General features: G+C 38.1%; 2 protein-coding genes and 1 pseudogene across 5 annotated transcripts; 1 reads left to right on the forward strand and 2 right to left on the reverse strand.

Moving 5' to 3' along the window:
- Positions 1-3807: 3807 nt before the first annotated feature.
- On the reverse strand, positions 3808-7008 carry LOC148611474 (uncharacterized). The gene is made up of 2 exons (XM_088592075.1): positions 6894-7008; positions 3808-6442 (listed from the first exon to the last, which is right to left on the reverse strand). Exons 1-2 carry the CDS (start codon positions 6940-6942, stop codon positions 6033-6035), a joined length of 459 nt encoding a protein of 152 aa, XP_088448201.1. The 5' UTR covers positions 6943-7008; the 3' UTR covers positions 3808-6032.
- LOC148611475 (uncharacterized) lies at positions 5660-6019 on the reverse strand. The gene has a single exon (XM_088595250.1). It carries the CDS (start codon positions 6017-6019, stop codon positions 5660-5662), a length of 360 nt encoding a protein of 119 aa, XP_088451376.1.
- Positions 7009-10849: 3841 nt separating the features above from the next.
- On the forward strand, positions 10850-20570 carry LOC148611476 (putative thiopurine S-methyltransferase pseudogene; annotated as a pseudogene). 3 transcript variants are annotated; one of them, XR_015924129.1, is made up of 3 exons: positions 16994-17118; positions 17440-17575; positions 19882-20570. The product of XR_015924129.1 is annotated as a putative thiopurine S-methyltransferase pseudogene, transcript variant X1 (transcript). The 3 variants fall into 3 exon arrangements; XR_015924131.1 differs by lacking the exons at positions 16994-17118; positions 17440-17575 and adding an exon at positions 10850-10940; XR_015924130.1 differs by lacking the exons at positions 16994-17118; positions 17440-17575 and adding an exon at positions 17621-17679.
- Positions 20571-22057: the final 1487 nt, after the last annotated feature.

Raw genomic sequence — 22057 nt, forward strand, 5'->3', positions numbered from 1 at the left:
TAAATGTATACCAAACATGCTACCAGAAAGACCAGTCAGTGGTGGAAGTGTGTTAAGTGGTCCAGTACAGGATGCAAAGGAAGCCTTAGTACTACACTGCAGAATGAAAATCCAGTTCCAGGGAAGCCATATAATCACGCTCCCAGTGATACAAGTATCAAGTACACAAAAGCCAGAAATGCCATGAAAGACCTAGCAACCAACACCAGAGACAAACCCAGCCAGATCTTTGCCCAGGTTGTGTCCCAGTGTGATGACAATGTTCAAGCCTTGCTGCCTCGTGAGACAATCGAATTTGATTTTCAATCAAGTCTTGAAACAAAAAGAACAAAACAAAAACAAAAAATAAAACAAACAAACAAACAAAGAAAAAAATCACAAAACTTTAAAAACAAAACAAACATACATACAAAGAAAAAAGTCACAAAACTTTAAAAACAAACAAAAAAAAACCAAAACCAAAAACAAACAAATCATATATATTGTGACTTTTTTTCCTGTGACTTTTTTACTTGTGACTTTTTTTCTTGTGACTTTTTTTCCGTTTACCGTTAAGAATGTAATCCAGGGACAAAGACCAGACATGGAAAACAGACATACACAACAAAGAACATAAAGTAACTAAAATCATACATACAAAGTAACAAAAGTAAATGAGCAACTCGGACTCCACTAAAAAACTGGGAACATGGACCAGGTGCACCGGTAGGGTAAGCGTCCTCTGCTTTCCTAGAAACACCCGCCGAGTTGCTCATAAAATGTCAAGTCCTGGGTAGACAAACGAGGAAAGGAAAACTATGACCCTTGAATACACCAGTTTTCATGGTGCTGATGGATACACCATAATGATCCACGAGTTCATGTTCAACTGAGTATTTTAAACATGACTAGAACTACTGACTAGAATTACTGAATAAAACATACAAATAAAATTAACACAACTTGTATCAATTCTACTTTTCCCTGGCCTGATCTTATTATATTTCAATACTGCACTTTTATAACATTGATATTTTCTTTCAAATGCACTTTTCAAACAATAAACTTCTGAGATTTTAACTAATAATAAATTGCATTTTCACAATTTTTATATACTTTAATATTTTCACATATTGTTTTGAATACTTTTTGATATTTCACTTGAATGCTATTTTGCACTAATATATTCGATTTGATTTCACATTGTATATATAAAACTGACTGAACACACTGATATTCCGATTTTGCATAACAATAACACTTCATTTATATTTACTCTGCTTTTGACATTCACTATTCTATTCACATATTCATTTTAATACATTTTTACTCTGCTTTTAATTTTCACACTTTCGCTGATATTTTATCTTTTCAAAATTTACACATATATTTCATTTCCATTTGAATTGACACTGATTGAATTGCACACATAATCATTATATTTTGTTGGTATTTTAACTGATCTTCCAGATCTTGTGTTGTAAGTTGTTTCGGTGGATTTTGGTTCACTCGGAGTTTTCGGAGTTTGGACAGAATCAGTTACTTATGTTGCCTGGTTGTCAATTATTCTGTTTTCAGTTATGTTAGATTGTTCATTCTGGATTTTCTGATTTGTAACATTTTGTCTTTGTAAACCAGAATAGTTTGGTTCAATTTAATGTTCAGGTTGAAACGATGCTTTAGTTGGTTTCAAATGTTTTCTTCTTAAGTGTTTACCTCCTAAGGTTTCAACAATATACGAACGGGGTGTTCCATGTTTTCGGACGATCTTTCCTGGTTTTAGCTGGTTGTTATGTTCGAACATAACGGATTCATTGTGCTGAAGTTCTCTCAACGGTTTTCCACCATGTTTGTTGAAATAGTATTCTTGCTTTTGTTGTCGTTTGTTCAACAGTTTTTTTCACTTTCTGACTGTTGACAAAAGTTGGTTTCAACAGTGCAGATGATGTTGGAAGACTTTATTTTAAACGTCTTCCTATGTGCAGTTGTGCTGGTGATAGTTCAATCCCATCTAACGGTGTGTTTCTGTAATCGAACAATGCTTTGTATGGATCCTTGCGCTTCCTAATTAAGTTTTTTTACCGTTTGTACGAATCGTTCTGCCTGTCCATTAGCCTGCGGAAAATGTGGACTTGTTGTCGTATGTATAAATCCATAGTCTTTAATATGGCCCATTATCGGTAACCAACTGATCGATGTATCCAAATCTGGACATTTTCTTCTTAAAATAGCAAATCACATTTACTGAGCTAAATTCGTCCAGTTTGAAAAATAGTCAACTATTAGCAAGTAATATTCTCCCTTGTACTGAAATAAATCAGCTGCTAACTTGGACGAAGGTCTATCAGGTATTTTACTAGCCATCATCGGTTCCCTGTGGTTGGTTTTCCTGTTGTTTTAGGCACACGTTTCACACTTTTCTACAATATCCTGAATGTCTGACATCATACCAGGCCAGTACATGAACTCTCTGGCTTTAGTTTTGCATTTTACTATACCCATGTGTATTTCATGGATCAGTTGTAGTATTTCTTTACGCGAATTATCTGGTATGATTAGTTTCAAACCTTTATACATAAGATTGTCTATTCAATTAAAATCATTTCTGAACTGCCCATACGGTTTCACTACATATGGAAGGTCGTCTTTTTATTTTGGCCATCCATTTTCAGTTATTTTCTTAAGCAGTTGCATAACTTTATCTGTTTCTGTCTATTTCTGGAACTGCTGATATTTCTCTGGTAAAACTGGAGGATGAGCATTTAGCCGAATTTTATTGATTTCTATATCAGGTACCAGTTGTTCTACCGTTTCTGGTATGTACATTCGTGATAATGTATCAGACACATACATAGATTTTCTGGTTTATACTGAACAGACAGGTCATACTTCTGAAGTTGTAAAACAAATCTTTGGATGCGCGGTGGTGCCTCCATTAATGGTTTCCCAAAAATGTTTTCAAGTGGTTTATGGTCGCTCTCAACGATTACATGTCTGCCATATACATAATGATGAAACGTTTGGCATCTACAAACAATAGCCAGTGTCTTTTTCTCAATCTGAGCATAGCGTTGCTGTGTTGGAGTTAATTCTCTCGATGCATATGTATAGGTTTGTCATTTTGAAGTAGTACCGCACCTAAACCTTGAGAGCTTGCATCAACATTTAATATTAGGGGCTGTTTTGGATTGTAATATGATAATGTTAGAGCATTTGTAGCCATATATTTGTTGAAACTTTCTGTCTGTTCTTTGTCCCAGAACCACTCATTCTTCTCTTATAGAAGTACACGCAATGGAGCACTTGCATCTGACCTATAAAAATGTCTGCAAATATTTCTTGTTCTCAGGCTGCTTCATCATTTTAACGGCACGCACTTTTTCAGGGTCGGATTTTGAACCATTCTTGCTGATTATGTGTCCTACATATTCGACTTCATCTTTTCTAAATTGACATTTAGATTTGCTTAATTTCAAGTTACATTGTTTTGCTCTGTCGAGCACTTTCTTGAGTCTCTCATCATGTTCTTGGATAGTAGCTCCCCAAATAAGTATATCATCTATGATAACTTCTGCTCCTTCTATGTCTTCAATTAGTTATGTCATTACTCTCTGAAATATTTCAGGAATTGACTTGATACCAAACGGAGCTCTTAAAAATCTGTATCTACCAAATGGTGTATTGAGACATGTTAGTTTGCTACTCTCTTCATCAAGTTTTAAGTGCCAAAATCCAGAAGTTGCATCTAATTTGCTGAACACTTAAGCATACGGTATGTTTGCGACAACTTCTTCTATCGTTTTCATTGGATGTGATTGTTCTATTGCCCTATTTAGGTCCTTCGGAACTATGCAAATTCTGACATCACCATTAGATTTTGTAACTGTCACCATACTATTAACCCATGGGGTAGGTTCCTTCTGCCTGACAATTACTGAAAGTTTTTCCATTCGATCTAATTCATTTTTGATTCGACTTTTAAGTGCAACTGTTACTTTTCTAGTTGGGTGTACTACAGTGTTCATGTTTGGATCAACATATATTTTATGAATTCCTGGCAAGCACTCCAGTCCAGTAAATAAATCTGAATATTGTGTTTCAATACCATACACGATTTTCACTAAACCGACTTCTGCACATGTTGCTGCACCTAAGACTGACTGAGATTTGGTGTTAGCAACATAAAATTCAACAAAATGTTGCTTCTCCTTAAAGTTAATTGGTAACGTGATCATTCCTTCACATTCAATATTGTGCCCAGAGAATGATTTCAAACGGGAGTCTGCTTTCTTTAAGGTTTCTTAATATTAAGTGTTTTAAAGTGTGTTCTGTTGATTACATTACATTTGGCCCCTGTGTCCAGTTGGAAGTTAATATCTTTGTTATCTACCTTAATTGTTTCACACCAGTTGTCACCTTTATTTGTATTATTGTCTAATGTTCCAACAAACAATGCATCAGAATCATCTGAATTGCTACAGCTGTAACTATCATTTCATTTACCCTTTTGTCTCTTCTTTTTTTACACATTTTTGCACAGTGATTTTTTTATTGCATTTTTTGCTTATTTTTCCCATAGCAGGACATTTGTGATCATTATCATGTTGGTAACCACATCTCTGGCAAACTTTTGTACTTGCATATATAGGTTTTGTTCCTTGTTTTGTGAAGGTTTTTGGAAATTTCTATTCGTTTTTCTTTGTGTTTTCTTTCTGTTGATGCTGTTTACATTTGGATCTTCATCAATGTTCGTAGTTTGTAGCTGTTTTTTGTGCTAGTTCATAAGTTCTTGAAATGTCTAGTACTTTTTCTAATGTCAGTTCAGACCGTTCATTTATCAATTTCTCTCTCACTTTTGACGACTTTGTCCCAAAAACTAAACCAAATATTCAATTTTTTCTGACCGGTCTATCTATTGTCATCATGAACTGTATAATTGTTAAATATTACATGTATCACTAGTCCATGCTTCAACAGAGAAGCTTGTTGCTCTATTCTTTTTAAGAAAACGTATGAAAAAAAGCAATTATGACTTTTCCTTTGAGTTTAAGCAGACAAGATAAAAACAGTATTGAAAAATTTTGAAATAACTTAAAGAATCGTTGTTGCCGATTACAAATTAAACGAAAAGAGACCCTGTATACATGTACATGTGTACATGTAAATAACAAATAACAAAACGAAAATGGAAAAGAATGCATATATTATACGTTAACATCCATGTACTTCAGAGTTTTTGACATATAACCATCCAGTTATGCTTATTTGTATCATCATTTTAAACGCGTTGAAGTTGTAGGAACGCATTATTCCAATGGTACAATAGTTGAAGCCGTATTTTATTTATTTATTTATTTATTCATTTTTTTAAGTACAGGTCTTTATTAGAACCATGTTAATTCGAATACTAATAACAATGCTACAAGAATATTAAAAACTTAGTGTTCACGGGGGTAAGAAGGAGTCCAACAGGAAATCCGCACGATTCCAAGGTTGCCTTTCCAAATAAAATCCCACCTGTGGGGTGTGTACCGACGGATATTTTTACATAACCAGCCCCTAAATTTGTTCCGGGTATATGGACATAATGCTGATTTGACGGAAGTGGTTTATTGTCCAATCGAAGTCCTGCATTTTGCTTTGCATCAATTATAAACATGAAATAGTTCGTGTATTGTCCTTATGAATCTTTAGGCGTTGTAAACGTGTAGTTAGCCGCATACTGCTCAAAAGATGGAACTATGATCATTGAGGGGTCTGCTGCTTCGCCGCCTGATTGTGTTTGGGAGAACTCGAAGAATGAGATTGGTTTATCAGAAACAACATGTGAGTACAATGCCGAGTCGTACATCTTCTGTACAAAATGACCTGCCTTAGCGATGATTATTCTGTCATGAAATGGTTTCCCATTGATCACTCCAGTTACATGTATATGAGTATTGTCTTCGCTGGACAGCAATCTAAATATAACGCCGACTTGTCTTTCTGGGATAGGTACGGTAGCGTAATTCTTTCCCCAAGAAGATACCGGAAGTAACATTTCAACAAGGTGATCACGAGACCCATCTGTTGTACCCACCACTGCTTTTTTGTTTCCGCATTGTATAATATTCTTTGCCTAAAATATCCGTAGGCAAAGCTAAATAAGCATCATCTGAATGTTGTTCTCTGTTAATTCCGTACACTGCAATTTCATCATCAGCTCGAATGAGAATAGCCTTTCTTGAAAGTTCGGTTCTATTCAATCGATAGCTTGGGTCGAAGGTCACTAAATGAACCTGACCGTTGGTGACCGTGAACTGTTGATGCAGCTTTGAATGTGGAACACTAGGGGAAGTAACTGTGACGTGAAATAGTTTGTGTTTTGCCGTTGTTATGAAGATCTCGGGTGGAGTGTCATTGCGTGTCACTTTATTCTCCATAAAAGGAAGAATAAATTGTGTCCCTCTGTTGTCTAGGGCACCTGGAAAGATCATTTATATGGATGCAATTTTTGTTGAAAAAACTAATACGAGTAAGAGTAATCAAGGGAACCAAGATTCTAGTGGAAATCAAAAGAATGCAATCAAAGGATAAAAAATTGGACTGGGGACTTGAAACAGACACACACAACAAAGATGAAGTAACCAAAATAACACGTACAAAGAAACAAAAGTAAACGAGCAACTCGAACTCCACTAAAAACTGGAAGTATGGATCAGGTGTACAAAAATCTAGCTAACTGAAGATAACTTTCATTTTTCAAAATGAAAGATCCGAACCAGAGTCAAGAAACAAACGTAGACATATGGACACAACGAATGGTCAAACAGACGGACTGTGCGAGTCTTAAAAGTCTGTTCTTTGAATAAAAAACAAATCAATATAAAAATGACTTCAAAATTTAAAAAAATCTAGAATTAATGCAACTTTACCTGAGGAAAACTGAATAACAGATAGCCATAATCCAAGAAAAACAAACATTGTCCCGGCAATTATGTTTACTCGAGATGTGAATGAAATCCAGGCCTTGTGTTCTCTGGAGATAAGAATTTTACTTACATTTGTCAACAAGTAGGTGGTTGCAGCTCGGACTACATTTTGACCGAAGATGAACTATGATAATTGTATGAGTGGCGGTTCGTGTCATAATAGGGATATTTATATCGGCTTACTTTTTTGAAAGTATCGGCTTACTTTTGAAAAGTACTGGCTTACTTTTGAAAAGTAAGCAGATACTTTTGATAAGTAAGCCGATACTTTTTTCATTCGTGTTATAATTAAACTGACCAATGAAAAAGGTCGTTATAAGTTAATAGGAAAGTGATTCTGCATAAGTCTAAATTCAGTAGTTGGTTCCGCAAGCAGGAAACATCCCTGACCTTATCTTACCGTACCAAACTGACAAATTAAGTAGATACACAATATGGTATAAAGGAAAGCTCTCAATATTATCAATTTAAAAAGGTTATGACGAACAAATGACTATTTGGTTGACACCTGAAATTCAAAAATCTGAATGTATTGCAATGATTTTACAGATGGTTTCCCCCGAGAGAGAACTGGAGATCCTTCGATTCATCGCCCATATATTTATTCTTACATAATGATTATTTTGCTGTTTTTTTTTCCTTTCTATATCTACCTCGTTATCTACCAGTTTCGATATTTATATAGTTACGGGTCTGCAGACTTTCTTAGTTGCTAAGCCTTGAAGAGACTCAAATATTTATAGAAAACTTCGAGAAAACATTTTGTTTTGTAAATTCTACAATTAACTATTTTAGTGAATCGGTCAAAATATATCTACATATATATAAATTAGTATTGTACATTCGGATAAAAATATATATGTTTGCCTCTCGTTACAATATATTACTGTCTAATTGTATATATAAATAACTGGGTGTTAATTGACTGATGGTTGATAAAACTATATAGTGACCACATTTATTAGATAAGATTTAATTAGTGGTGCATGTGTGTGTGGGGGGGGGGGCGGTTGGGGTAGGGGGGGGCGTGAAAATGGAAAACAAACTAGAATTTGCAAGATTTTTATAATCATATAATAACTGAACGATATATTTCTTGGTAACGTGCCCTTGATCCATAGAAATATTCCTAGCCAACCCTTCATCAACATTTCTGTTAAGTGAATTTTACTTGGATGCAATTCATGTAATACATGAAACGCGAAGAAATTGTTATTGAAGTAGATACAATGCATATCAATTGCCAGGTGGAACAACCAAGACCGTTAGGGGGATGGACCTCTTTCAAAATATACCGGTTCATTATGTAAGAGGATTTTTTTTCAATCAAACTTGGTATCAATCGATTGCAAATAAATAGATGTATTTCATATCCAGGTTGGACGATTCTTGTGAGATTTACAGCACCCTGTCCACTTCGAGAGAACACTTATGTTACGGGAACCCCTCCTTCACTCGCCGTGTGCATTTCATCGACTGCAACTGATTCTACATGCTTTCCCATCCAAAAAGGTGGTTCTACATCCTGTATGAATACCGTAATTCCTTATATCCGATGAGAAGTTTCATGATTTTTAATTAATATAATCATTCGGATATTTGATCTCAATCGATTTATATAAATAACCAATGAGTAAATACTTCGTTGGAAGGGAAAAATCACATCTTAAACAAAACAAAACAAAAAAAAACAAAACAAAACAAAGACAAAAACAAACACAAATAAAAATAAAGGAAAATGAGAATCTGACTGAGAGAAAAAAAGGAACTGTCAATATTCATCGACAGTTTTCCTATCTTAAAATTACAAAAAAAAGCTAATGTCCTTTGTATTTGTAATAAAAAGTGTGTACCGTATCTTATATATTATAAATTACTCTTAGACGTGGTTTATTGTTTGTTGGGGTTTAACGTCCGAGCAGCAATATTTCAGCTATATTCAGACAATAAACATTAAATGAAAAAAAAAGGATGGGTCACAAGGATAATAGGGTCGACAAATTTAGATTGCCACTGGAAAAAGGGGGTGGGTGGGTAGGTCGGGCAATTTAGCCTCCAGTGGCGGAGCGCAAAGGTTCCTACTCGTATCGAATACCACAGCAGGGTTCTTTAACGTGCTAGGAACGTGGCATCGTTCCCAATACGGTGCACCACTATGGTTTGCGGTCAGGTTTTCCGTATTATAGCCTGACAACCCCGGCATGTAACACGCCAGGGGTACCCCATTTCACCACCTGGGGCACACATCCCAGTTGCTCTGTGGGCAGAGCGCCTAGCCCCCGGCTAGGTTTCTGAGCACTATTTAGTCGCCTTATACGACAAGCTTAGTGCTGCTGCAGGCCTATTCTTTTAACACCCGGACCTGCACGGGGCTAGACGTGGTTTAAAACATGAAATCAGTACAGTACTCTTGTTAATTAAATAAGTAAATTTAATTAAAATTTGAGAAAACTTCTTTATATAGGTGCTTTTTTCATCAATACACTTGTAATACAAAAGTTTATAAATGCCCTATCAGTGTTGAGCGTGAAAATACACTTGGAATCCTCTCAGAATGTACGGGGTAAATTGGGCATTTTGCATCGGACCCAAGGTTAACGTTTATGCATATAACAATCTTACATTCCCACTCACATTGTGATGCGATAAAGGTACATGAAAAGGCGTGTTGTGACACTGTTTTTTGGAAATAGGAAAACCGGATCAACCTTTATTTAGAAATCAGAAAAGAAAAAAAAAGAATCCTGTAAAACCTTTGGAAGCGGATATTCTATTTCATTTCTTGTCCCTCATTCTTCGTCGCCGTTGGAATCCTGGCTTCCTCGATTTCCCTTTTATTTGTGGTTAACTTTGTTTAAAATGTTTATTAGAACTGATGGTCTTGTAGGTCCGTTTTGATGCGAGGATAAAACTCAACTTTCAACCAGTTCTTACTGGGCTGTAATGAGATATAGTTATGCTCACCACCAAGAATCGATATCACCTGTCATATGTTTACTAACTACACACCAACGTAGTTTATAACAAGGTTGTGAAAGTTATAGAATAGATATCGACTAACAGCTGATTCTCAGTCATTTCTTTTGTGGTGAGACAAATTCCAAGCTCTATTAAACCTTAAGGAAATATATTAACCCTAAACATTTTGTTATAAATTTCCATATTTTTCAAATATTCCACCAAAAAGAACTTTGTATTCATATTACAGTGTCCACAGACATATACCGGTAACTAGAAAGCAGGTTTTTGCGTCAAATAACCCAGAGGTTCTGGGTGCATATGGGACCCCATATCCCCGTTTAATTTATTGTTTCCTGTTTTACGTACATCGAACATGAATCTCAGAAAAATTTGCGCACTGCTACCATGCATCTTAAATTTGTTTTTTTTTTTTGTTTTTGTTTGTTTGTAATATCCTTTGTCATAAAAATGGTATATTCAAAAATAAATAAGAGGAGTTCAATATTAACCATTTAAAACAATAATCTTGTCTTTAGATACGTTTGAATTGACCCCTGTACTTCTTATTTATCCCATTTTTTTTACAATTTGACGATTATTTGAGGCGTAAAATTTCAAACAATGGATATAAATTGATTCAGTACATGAGTACTCTGATTCATTGGTGTGTCCTTTTATTCATATATTAAAACAATGTTAAAAAGAAGTATAAGTATAGTTCGATAAACATTCATGCAAGTTTGTTAAGGTGCCTGGATTGGTCAATGAACTGGGAACGAACTGCAATTTTGTTAAACGCTTGTCTAGCATGCGATTCATTTTGCATTCGTTCTTATTCGCTGTTATTCTTTTGAGAACGTTCAGTGACCGTTTTGAAATTATCAAAATGCTTTTTTTTCAGAGCACTTTCTGTACGGTTAACATTCGTTTCAGACTTTTAAATTTATTTTAGAAATACATGGGTTGCTTTCAGTATTTTCATTTTGATATAAAAACATTTTACAACTGAAAAGGACTTTTTCGATTAAGGTAAGCCTTTTAAAATCTCGATACATGTACATACGTATTTTGGTATTTATATTTGAATAATCGAAAGCGACCACATACTTTAAATAAAAGCTGATTCTGTCTATAGTTATCTACAGATCTCTCATGATATTATTAGAGATCATGAATTTTAAAATTCAATAAAACGAAACAGAAAACAATGAAGCTTACTTATCGCTTTACCACTTTGGTGAAACTGAAAGCGGCAATAGACTATTGAACTTCATGATAAATTTACTTCAAATTAAAGTTTGGTTAGTATGGCCACTTCTCTTTGATTTACCATTCCATTTTTCAATGAAGGAAAACAATGCACAAAATTGATTGATTGATTGATTATTGGGGTTTAACGCCCGAGCAGCAATATTTCAGCTATATTCAGGCGATGAACATGAACGGGATGATAAAATGAACATGAAATGATGATGATGAAATGAAAAAAGGGATGGGACACAATGATAATAGGGTCATCAAATTTTGATTGCCACAAGATAAAAGGGAAGGATGAGTAGGGTCGGGCAATTTAGCCTCCTGTGGAGGAGCGCAAAGATTCCTACTCCTATCGAATACCACAGCAGGATTCTTTGACGTGCGAGAAACGTGGCATCTTTCCCAACACGGTGCACCACTATTGTTTGCGGTCAGGTTTTCCGTATTATAGCCTGACAACCCCAGCATGTAACACGCCAGGGGTACCCCATTCCACCATCTGGGGCACACATCCCTGTTGCTCTGTGGGCAGAGCGCCCTAGCCCCCGGCTAGGGTTCTGAGCACTATTTAGTCGCCTTTTACGACAAGCTTAGCGCTGCTGCAGGCCTATTCTTTTATTTACACCCGGACCTGCACGGGGAAACACAGGAATGCAGTCATAACAGGTCAAGTTAAACCTGGTCCATCTACTTATGAATTGTTAACTTGATAACAGAAACCAACCCATTCATCCAGCATATCAAGCTACATCAGAAGAAATAAAAAGAAAGTGCTCCTTTTGTTGGAGATGTGAAAGAGTTGGAAGAGGTAGCCCGTATCCACCATGGCTCTGTGATTTCCTATATACCATGTTATCAACCAAATTTTGTTGACTTTTGGATCGACCTATGAATTTAAAGTGCTGTATTATAAACATTTTCGATTTTTTGACATTTTTAATACTTGGAGTAGAGACTTGAAAATGGTTGAATTCACTTGTTTCACATCACATACAGAAACTGATTTTATTCTTGCATTTTCACTTTTATTCTACTTTAACTAGTCAAGATATGCTTTACTACACCAAATTTCCAAAAGTTGGCAGGTAAGCAATAAGAATACAAAATACTGACTTAACACAAACATACAAAATCAACGTCCAATATTTGTTGAAAAAAAAACATGCTACGCGTTAAAGTGCCCTCTTCCCTGCGCCCCTCTATTTTCAAATCCTAGCTAGAACATTGCCAATTGATTGATTTTAAGTGAAAACTGACCAATAGAGCATTTTTTATTTAAAAATGACCCTTTCTTATGGCACTTCCATGCAAATTCTAATTCGGCTTATAAAAGAATAGTGGTAATAACATATAAAAAGTGAATTTTCTTAAAAAGTCTGTGTTGTAAGTGGAAACGTTTGTTGGGGTTTAACGTCCGAGCAGCAATATTTCAGCTATATTCAGACAATGAACATGAAATGGATGATAAAATGAACATGAAATGAAGAAAAAAAAAGGATGGGTCACAAGGATAATAGGGTCGACAAATTTTGATTGCCACTGGAAAAAGGGGGGATGGGTTAGGTAGGACAATTTAGCCTCCTGTGGCGGAGCGCAAAGGTTCCCACTCCTATCGAATACCACAGCAGGGTTCTTTAACGTGCGAGGAACGTGGCATCTTTCCCAACACGGTGCACCACTATGGTTTGCGGTCAGGTTTTCCGTATTATAGCCTGACAACCCCAGCATGTAACACGCCAGGGGTACCCCATTCAACCACCTGGGGCACACATCCCAGTTGCTCTGTGGGCAGAGCGCCTAGCCCCCGGCTAGGTTTCTGAGCACTATTTAGTCGCCTTATACGACAAGCTTAGCGCTACTACAGGCCTATTCTTTTAACACCCGGACCTGCACGGGGCGTAAGTGGAAACTTTTTTATGTTTTCTGTGTTTGTTGTTTACTGTTCTTGCAAAATATCTATCTGTGTCTGTGAGATATTTCTCCTTTTGTAACTACCGAGTACATTTATACATGCCCAGGGTACCAAATTTGACTGAAAATCCACATTTTTGGCAACTAAGATGCCTTTTTCATTGAAATGGTGGTAACTATACAACATTTTTACTCTATTGTTTGTTGTTGGGGTTTAGTTGTTGGGGTTTAGCGTCCGAGCAGCAATATTTCAGCTATATTCAGACGATGAACATGAAATAAAAAATGGGATGGGACACAAGGATGATAGGGTCAACAAATTTTGATTGCCACAAGACAAAAGGGAGGATGGGTAGGGTCGGACAATTTAGCCTCCTGTGGCGGAGCGCAAAGGTTCCTACTCCTATCGAATACCACAGCAGGTTTCTTTAACGTGGGAGGAACGTGGCAATTTTCCCAACACGGTGCACCACTATGGTTGGCGGTCAGGTTTTCCGTATTATAGCCTGACAACCCCAGCATGTAACACGCCAGGGGTACCCCATTCCACCACCTGGGGCACACATCCCAGTTGCTCTGTGGGCAGAGCGCCTAGCCCCCGGCTAGGTTTCTGAGCACTATTTAGTCGCCTTTTACGAAAGCTTAGCGCTGCTGCAGGCCTATTCTTTTAACACCCGGACCTGCACGGGGCATTTTAAAGTTCGAGTTTTTTTTTTTTATTTCAATAATCACTTTTATCACAGAAGCGTTTGTTTGTTTGTTTATTGGGGTTTAACGTCCAAGCAGCAATATTTCAGCTATATTCAGACAATGAACATGAAATGGATGATAAAATGAAAATGAAATGATAAAAAAAGGATGGGTCACAAGGACAATAGGGTCGACAAACTTTGATTGCCACTAGAAAAATTGGGATGGGTAAGGTCGGGCAATTTAGCCTTCTGTGGCGGAGCGCAAAGGTTCCTACTCCTATCGAATACCACAGCAAGGTTCTTTAACGTGCGAGGAACGTGGCATCATTCCCAACACGGTGCACCACTATGGTTGGCGGTCAGGTTTTCCGTATTATAGCCTGACAACCCCAGCATGTAACACGCCAGGGGTACCCCATTCCACCACCTGGGGCACACATCCCAGTTGCTCTGTGGGCAGAGCGCCTAGCCCCCGGCTAGGTTTCTGAGCACTATTTAGTCGCCTTTTACGAAAGCTTAGCGCTGCTGCAGGCCTATTCTTTTAACACCCGGACCTGCACGGGGCATTTTAAAGTTCGAGTTTTTTTTTTTTATTTCAATAATCACTTTTATCACAGAAGCGTTTGTTTGTTTGTTTATTGGGGTTTAACGTCCAAGCAGCAATATTTCAGCTATATTCAGACAATGAACATGAAATGGATGATAAAATGAAAATGAAATGATAAAAAAAGGATGGGTCACAAGGACAATAGGGTCGACAAACTTTGATTGCCACTAGAAAAATTGGGATGGGTAAGGTCGGGCAATTTAGCCTCCTGTGGCGGAGCGCAAAGGTTCCTACTCCTATCGAATACCACAGCAAGGTTCTTTAACGTGCGAGGAACGTGGCATCATTCCCAACACGGTGCACCACTATTGTTTGCGGTCAGGTTTTCCGTATTATAGCCTGACAACCCCAGCATGTAACACGCCAGGGGTACCCCATTCCACCACCTGGGGCACATATCGCAGTTGCTCTGTGGGCAGAGCGCCTAGCCCCCGGCTAGGTTTCTGAGCACTATTTAGTCGCCTTTTACGACAAGCTTAGCGCTGCTGCAGGCCTATTCTTTTAACACCCGGACCTGCACGGGGCCCGTAGTAAAGAGAAATTAACCTTCTGTTTTTCATAGCACTCATGTTCTTACATGTAGGAGCTTAAAAATTATATCGAATTCACTGTAGAATTCAAAATAAAGGGAGATTACTCTATAAATCACACTTAAATACAATAGGTCTCAGTCTTGTATTCTATGCCTCATAGGCTTCTATAGTAAACCATGAATTTTCATGATTTTTTAAGAAAATAGACAAGGAGTTTCCATGTTTTTTCATTAAGGAAATGTCAAAAATAATTTCTAGGTCCATTCGAGAAAAAAAAACGCACAAACTTTGGTACACAAGAACAAGTCAAACTAAAATTAGACTACTTCCCAGTTGCTCTGTGGGCAGAGCGCCCTAGCCCAAGGGACAAAGAATATAAAGTAACTAAAATCGTATATACAAAGCAACAAAAGAAGATGAGCAACTCGGACTCCGCCAAAACAAAAAAACTGGGAGCACGAACCAGGTGCACCGCCAGGGGAAGCGTCCCCTGCTTTTCTAGAAACACCCGCCGAATTGCTCATAAAAAATCAACTCCGGGGTAGACAATCGAGGAAAGGAAAACTATGACCTGTTGAATAAGTCAGTGTTCATGGTGCAAATGGATACATCATAAAGATCCACTAGTTCATGATGACGACCATAAAACTTCTGTAGTGATGACTTCAATCTTGTAGTAACATAACCCTGTTCCAGAAGCCTGTTTGTTAGAGTCCTAGCGCGATACAAAGTCTGCGTAGTTTCGGCAAGCTCTGGCATAACGTATGAGTTTTGATATGAACACTCCATACGCAGATGCTGAAGGGATGTTGCCACAGACGAAAGGAAAGTTGACAATTTTGAATGAAAAGTCATCACATTTGTCGTATAGTTTGGTCAATAGTTTTCCTTTACCATCGATTTCTAAGTGTAGGTCAAGATATGAGGCCGACTTCACAGTGTCTGTAGTATCCTTTGGGTAGACGCCATGTATCAAATCTCCAGATAAAACGTTATCTACATAGCGGAAACTGAGATCAAAGGATCTAGCCAAACGATATTCTAGTTCAGGATCAAAAGTCCAGCAATGAGAGGTTCAAATTGTACAATATACTAGTTTTGGAAATACTTTTTATCTGACCTTCGACAATAAATGTGTCTGTTGTTATAGTTAATGATATTCCGTGACAATATATTTCAAAATTATGGACGTCGCATATACATTGTTTTATAAATGAACCAAAAATCGCCCACGTGTGATTCACATGTTGGAATACTGGTCCCTGACCTCTTTATAGCGGATCTTTGTAGCTCCACCTAATCAATTTCGTGGCTATAATTCCAGATTGACAATATTACGAAACATACCACTCAGTTTTGAAATGCTGTAAAAATGTATCCTGTAACATAAGATGCTTTGTTGCAACTCCAGCATGTGGGATTTGACTTAAAATTCCTGATAGTTAAGAAATCAATAAAAACAGTTGTCATTATACAATTATACAATTAGCTGATACATTATGACCTCACGGACAGTATTGTAGAATCGGAAAAAGAATTTAAGGTCGATCCTTTTGCAATACTAATCTTTAATTTGCCTTAATTATATTACAATAGACAATTTTATTTGCACAAAAACATATTGTTTGTTTGTTTGTTTGTTGGGGTTTAACGTCCGAGCAGCAATATTTCAGCTATATTCAGGCGATGAACATGAAATGATGATGAAATGAAAAATGAATGGGACACAGTGGTATTGACAGATATATCCTTGTCATGTTTTGCATGACTTTATTTTAATTTTTATTATATACTTTCCATATTTACACCCGACAGTACGTCTTCAATTTTCATCTTTATATCTTTTCCCCGTTAGGACATCTTTATATCTTTTCCCCGTTAGGACACTTACATCTACATCAATTGTAGACGAGAGAAATCTTATTTTATTAAACATTAAAACAAAGTAAAAAACAAAAAGTCTTTGCGTCAGCCCTAATTATTGTGTGATAGAACAACGTCGAACCTAAAAATCACTTAGATTGTTTCGGGAAATGTACGACTTACTTCTACCGTCTCACTATCACGTTTCTTCTCCCTTATCTTCTCTGATCTACTTTCCCGTCCTCTCCAAAAATGACTCGGAGACCGTGCTTGGATATATAACTTCATTACGGATAATTAACCATACTTTTCTGTGAAGTTGTAAACGTTATAGGCTTATAAATGTACATACGAGAGAAAATTTCACTTGAAATCACTTGTCAATTATACTGCATCGTTTTTTCATGGTTATACGATTTCACTCACGTGGAAGGACGTACTTCCCCGTAAATTGGTTTTAGATTTTTTCCAAACAATTAATTTTAAAAACTTATTTTTTATTAATATACATGTAATACACCATAGAGTGTGGTGCCCACTTAGTCACTTTTTAGTAGTACGTGCAGCGTGTGAATGAACATTAATGTATTAAATCATTACCATGAAAGTATGAACCATAACGTTTTATATTTCATTGATTTTATCATTTATAATCTTGTTCATAGCCCTTCAAACTATGCGTTGTCGAAAGGCCAGCTAGAACAGCGACCTTTAGAAAAATAGATATTTTATGTGTGCACTCAGGTATGAATTCTTCAAAGACGCCATCCAGGTATTGATTTGTTTGGCATCACGTTGAAGGTAAATACACATAATTGTAATTTGCTGCATTGCAAGCATATTTGAGAGGACATTTTTGTTAATGACATGCGTTTTTATTTCTTCCTTGTTTAACAAAGTGGAAGGTATCTGTCATGTAGTAACATTTTTCACATTCGTTTTTGATGTCGAGTTTCATTTTGTTTCAAACGAAGCAAGGATGAGACTGCATTATCTATGCCACAATTAATCACATTTGGTACGACGTGTTTTTCGGCCGGATCCAGAGATTTCGAAAAGATCAATTGCTCATTTTTTCCAAAGTTACAAGAAATTAAAAATATCTTAAACAGTAATGGGTGGTCCAACTATCGTAGCACCTTCCTTTGTGATCCGCGCCACAGTTGTTTACTTTCATAAACGGAGCGCTTAATTATGTCAGTCGAAAACAGTTCATACAGTGCATGTTATATGTGTACATTCATTAGTGACCCATAAACACAATTATCAATCATAACTTGTACAGAAGTTTATAAAAGGTTAAGTGAATTTCGATCTGCTTAAGCTAACATTAAATTGCAGACGATCATCATTTAGTACGTTAGGGTAATATTATCGACTTTTAGCGTGCATAGAGTTCAAATAGACGTAATTAATCGAAGCAAACAACAACAAAAAAGAAAATATAGACCTAAGACATTTTGAGGGTAATGACATTTATCGTGTGAGAACCTTCTATATGAAAAGATTGTTAGGATCCCCCCTTACGAAAAGTAGCGATAGCCTTGAAGGGATCGTTCTGTCCGTCCGTTACAAATCGTGTCCGGGCTGTAACATTTTTGTCTTTCGATGTAGGCTTTTGATATTTATAGCGTTTTGGTTTTAACCGTAAGACCATGAGTAGTAGTTTATGACCGTGAACTTTAAACTCAAGGTCCAATTCCTGTATTTTCGTTGACAAACTCGTGTCCGGGCTGTAACTTTTCCGTCTGTCGATGTGGGTTTTTGATATTTGGCATGTTGGTAGATTATTTAAAGAAACGATGTGTCGCGTGCCGTGGACAATGGCCTATGACTTTGAACTTTGACCTCAAGGACAAATCAATGAATTTTCATAGCTGTTTTGTGTCTGGGCTGTAATGATTTTGTGATAAATTAAATGTGTTGTGAATGGCTGATGTAGTTTTTTTTTACCACAGAACTGGATTTTATATCAAAGATATCTAGAAACACCCACCGCTCGGACGTTAAACCCCAACAAACAAACAAAGCGTTTCTCATATAAAGCCACGTCCGGGTTAGAGGAAAGGAAAACACGGTGAACTAATCGATTCTCCTGGTGGAGATGTATTCACTATAACGATCCTTGAGTTCAAGCTTCTGTTGTGATGACTTCAATATTACAAATTGAGAAAATTTATAACTTAAGTACAAATTATTAATTAGTGTTTATTGCCCAGGCAGCAATATTTTAGCTATATCTGGGCAATGAATATGAATTGGATGATAAATAAACACGAAATGATAGGGTCGGCTGTTTCGATTGCCACTGGAAGTAGGAAAAAGTGGGTAGGCCGGGCAATTAAACCCTCTGTAGCCGAGGCGAGGCTCCTTCTGTCGAATACCGCAATAGGGTTCTTTAAATTGTGGGGAACGTGGCAGTTTTCCTAACACGGTGCACCAATATCGTTTGCCGTCAAGTTTTCCGTATTATTGCCTGACGACTCCAGCATGCCAGGAGTACCCCATTCAACCACCTGGGTCTCCGTGCAGGTCCGGGTGTTAAAAGAATAGGCCTGCAGCAGCGCTAAGCTTGTCATAAAAGGCGACTAATAGTGCTCAGAACACAAGCCGGGGGCTAGGACGCTCCGCCCACAGAGTAACTGGGATGTGTGCCCCAGGTGGTGGAATGGGGTACCCCTGGCGCGTTACATGCTGGGGTTGTCAGGCTATAATACGGAAAACCTGACCGCAAACCATAGTGGTGCACCGTGTTGGGAAAGATGCCACGTTCCTCGCACGTTAAAGAACCCTACTGTGGTATTCTCCCGGAGTAGGAACCATAGGGCTCTGCCACAGGAGGCTATATTGCCCGACCCTACCCGCCTCTCCCTATTTCCAGTGGCAATCAAAATTTGTCGACCCCATTATCCTTGTGTCCTATCCCTTTTTCACTCCGTCATTTCATGTTCATCGTCTGAATATAGGTGAAATATTGCTGCTCGGACGTTAAACCCCAACAAACAAACATCTTTCGCCCGTCTCTTTGTTTGTCCATGTAATCTTATACAATATAAAGTTGTTCCAAATTTTGTAACGATATGCAGCTTATTTTAATCACATTGCAGGTTGTGAAATATGGCTGATTTCATAATGTCATCCCAAGATTGGGCGAAGAAATGGACAATGGACGAAATCGGATTCCACATGAAAGAACTCTGTGAGATGTTCAACAAACACCACAACCAACTCATCAAAGGTCGTGATAACTTAAAAATATTTGTACCATTGTGTGGTAAAGCCGTCGAAATGAAATGGTTATATGACAATGGCCACCAAATAGTAGGCGTTGAGTGTGGCGAAGAGGCCTTGAAGCAATTCTTTGAAGAAAACAATATGGATTATAGTGTTGAAGATGTTCCAGATCTTGATGGGAAAGTTTACAAGGGCAAGGACGGTAGAGTCCGGTTGTATTGTTGCGATTTTTATAAGTTTTCGTCAGAAGTCGAATCAGAATTCGACGCTATATGGGATAGTGGTGCTTTAAATGCTATAAACGAATGTGATCAAGACAAGTACGTTGACATATGTAAATCCATTATGGCGACTAGATGCATTGATCTAGTTGTAATTGATGACTATGAAGGTTGGAAGATTCCTGTTGATATTAACAAATTGAAAAAATGGTTTCCGGAGGGATATAAAGTAGAAGAAGCAGATTATATAGAAGCCAATGCTGAACTCCAGGCACAAGACATTCGAGGTCAACAGCTTTATAAAGTTGAAAAATATTGAATAAATTACAAGTTAGAGCTCATTTACAGTTTGTTTGTTTGTTGGGGTTTAACGTCCGAGCAGCAATATTTCAGCTATATTCAGACGATGAACATGAAATTGATAAAATGAACATGAAATGATGATGAAATGAAAAAGGGATGGGACACAAGTACAATGGGGTCGACAAATTTAGATTGCCACTGGAAATAGGGAGAGGTGGGTAGGGTCGGGCAATTTAGCCTCTTGTGGCGGAGCCCTATGGTTCCTACTCCGGGAGAATACCACAGTAGGGTTCTTTAAAGTGCGAGGAACGTGGCATGTTTCCCAACACGGTGTACCGCTATGGTTTGCGGTCAGGTTTTCCGTATTATAGCCTGACAACCCCAGCATGTAACACGCCAGGGGTACCCCATTCCACCACCTGGGGCACACATCCCAGTTGCTCTGTGGGCAGAGCGCCCTAGGCCCCGGCTAGGGTTCTGAGCACTATTTAATCGCCTTTTACGACAAGCTTAGCATTGCTGCAGGCCTATTCTTTCAACACCCGGACCTGCACGGGCCCTCATTTACAGAGTCCTTATACATACTCATTGGGTGGTGCTTACTGCAGACATACACTGTATTTGCTTTAACTTGTTTAGTACGCCTGCAGCAGCGCTAAGCTTGTCGTAAAAGTCGACTATATAGTGCTCAGAAATCTAGCCGGGGGCTGGGGCGCTCTGCCCACAGAGCAACTGGGATGTGTGCCCCAGGTGGTGGAATGGGGTACCCCTGGCGTGTTACATGCTGGCGTTGTCAGGCTATAATACGTTTTTGTTTGTTTGTTGGGGTTTAACGTCCGAGCAGCAATATTTCAGCTATATTTAGACGATGAACCCGAAATGATGAAAATAATGAAAAAGGGATGGGGCACAAGGACAATGGGGTCGACAAATTTTGATTGCCACTGGAAAAAGGGAGAGGTGGGTAGGGTCGGGCAATTTAGCCTCCTGTGGCGGAGCCCTATGGTTCCTACTCCGGGAGAATACCACAGTAGAGTTCTTTAACGTGCGAGGAACGTGGCATGTTTCCCAACACGGTGCACCACTATGGTTGGCGGTCAGGTTTTCCGTATTATAGCCTGACAACCCCAGCATGTAACACGCCAGGGGTACCCCATTCCACCACCTGGGGCACACATCCCAGTTGCTCTGTTGGCAAAGCGCCCTAGCCCCCGGCTACGGTTCTTAGCACTATTTAGTCGCCTTTTACGACAAGCTTAGCGCTGCTGCAGGCCTATTCTTTTAACACCCGGACCTGCACGGGGCGGCTATAATACGGAAAACCTGACCGCAAACCATAGTGGTGCACCGTGTTGAGAAAGATGCCACGTTCCTCGCACGTTAAAGAACCTACTGTGGTATTCTCCGGGAGTAGGAACCATAGGACTCCGGCACAGGAGGCTAAATTGCCCGACCCTACCCACCTCTCCCTATTTACAGTGGCAATCAAAATTTGTCAACCCCATTGTCCCATGCCTTTTTCATT

The sequence above is a fragment of the Perna viridis genome, chromosome 7, assembly GCF_037379345.1.
Source record: "Perna viridis isolate PV_CMFRI_1.1 ecotype Kerala chromosome 7, ASM3737934v1, whole genome shotgun sequence".
Classification (NCBI taxonomy): Eukaryota; Metazoa; Mollusca; class Bivalvia; order Mytilida; family Mytilidae; genus Perna; species Perna viridis.

What these genes read in the sequence shown, in the direction of transcription:
- LOC148611475 (XM_088595250.1), bottom strand. Translation starts at nt 6,019, where the DNA reads ATGTTACTTCCGGTATCTTCTTGGGGAAAGAATTACGCTACCGTACCT.
- LOC148611474 (XM_088592075.1), bottom strand. Translation starts at nt 6,942, where the DNA reads ATGTTTGTTTTTCTTGGATTATGGCTATCTGTTATTCAGTTTTCCTCA. An exon ending in TGTTATTCAGTTTTCCTCAG is followed by an intron (nt 6,443 to 6,893) that starts GTAAAGTTGCAT and finishes TGATCTTTCCAG; the next exon opens with GTGCCCTAGACAACAGAGGG.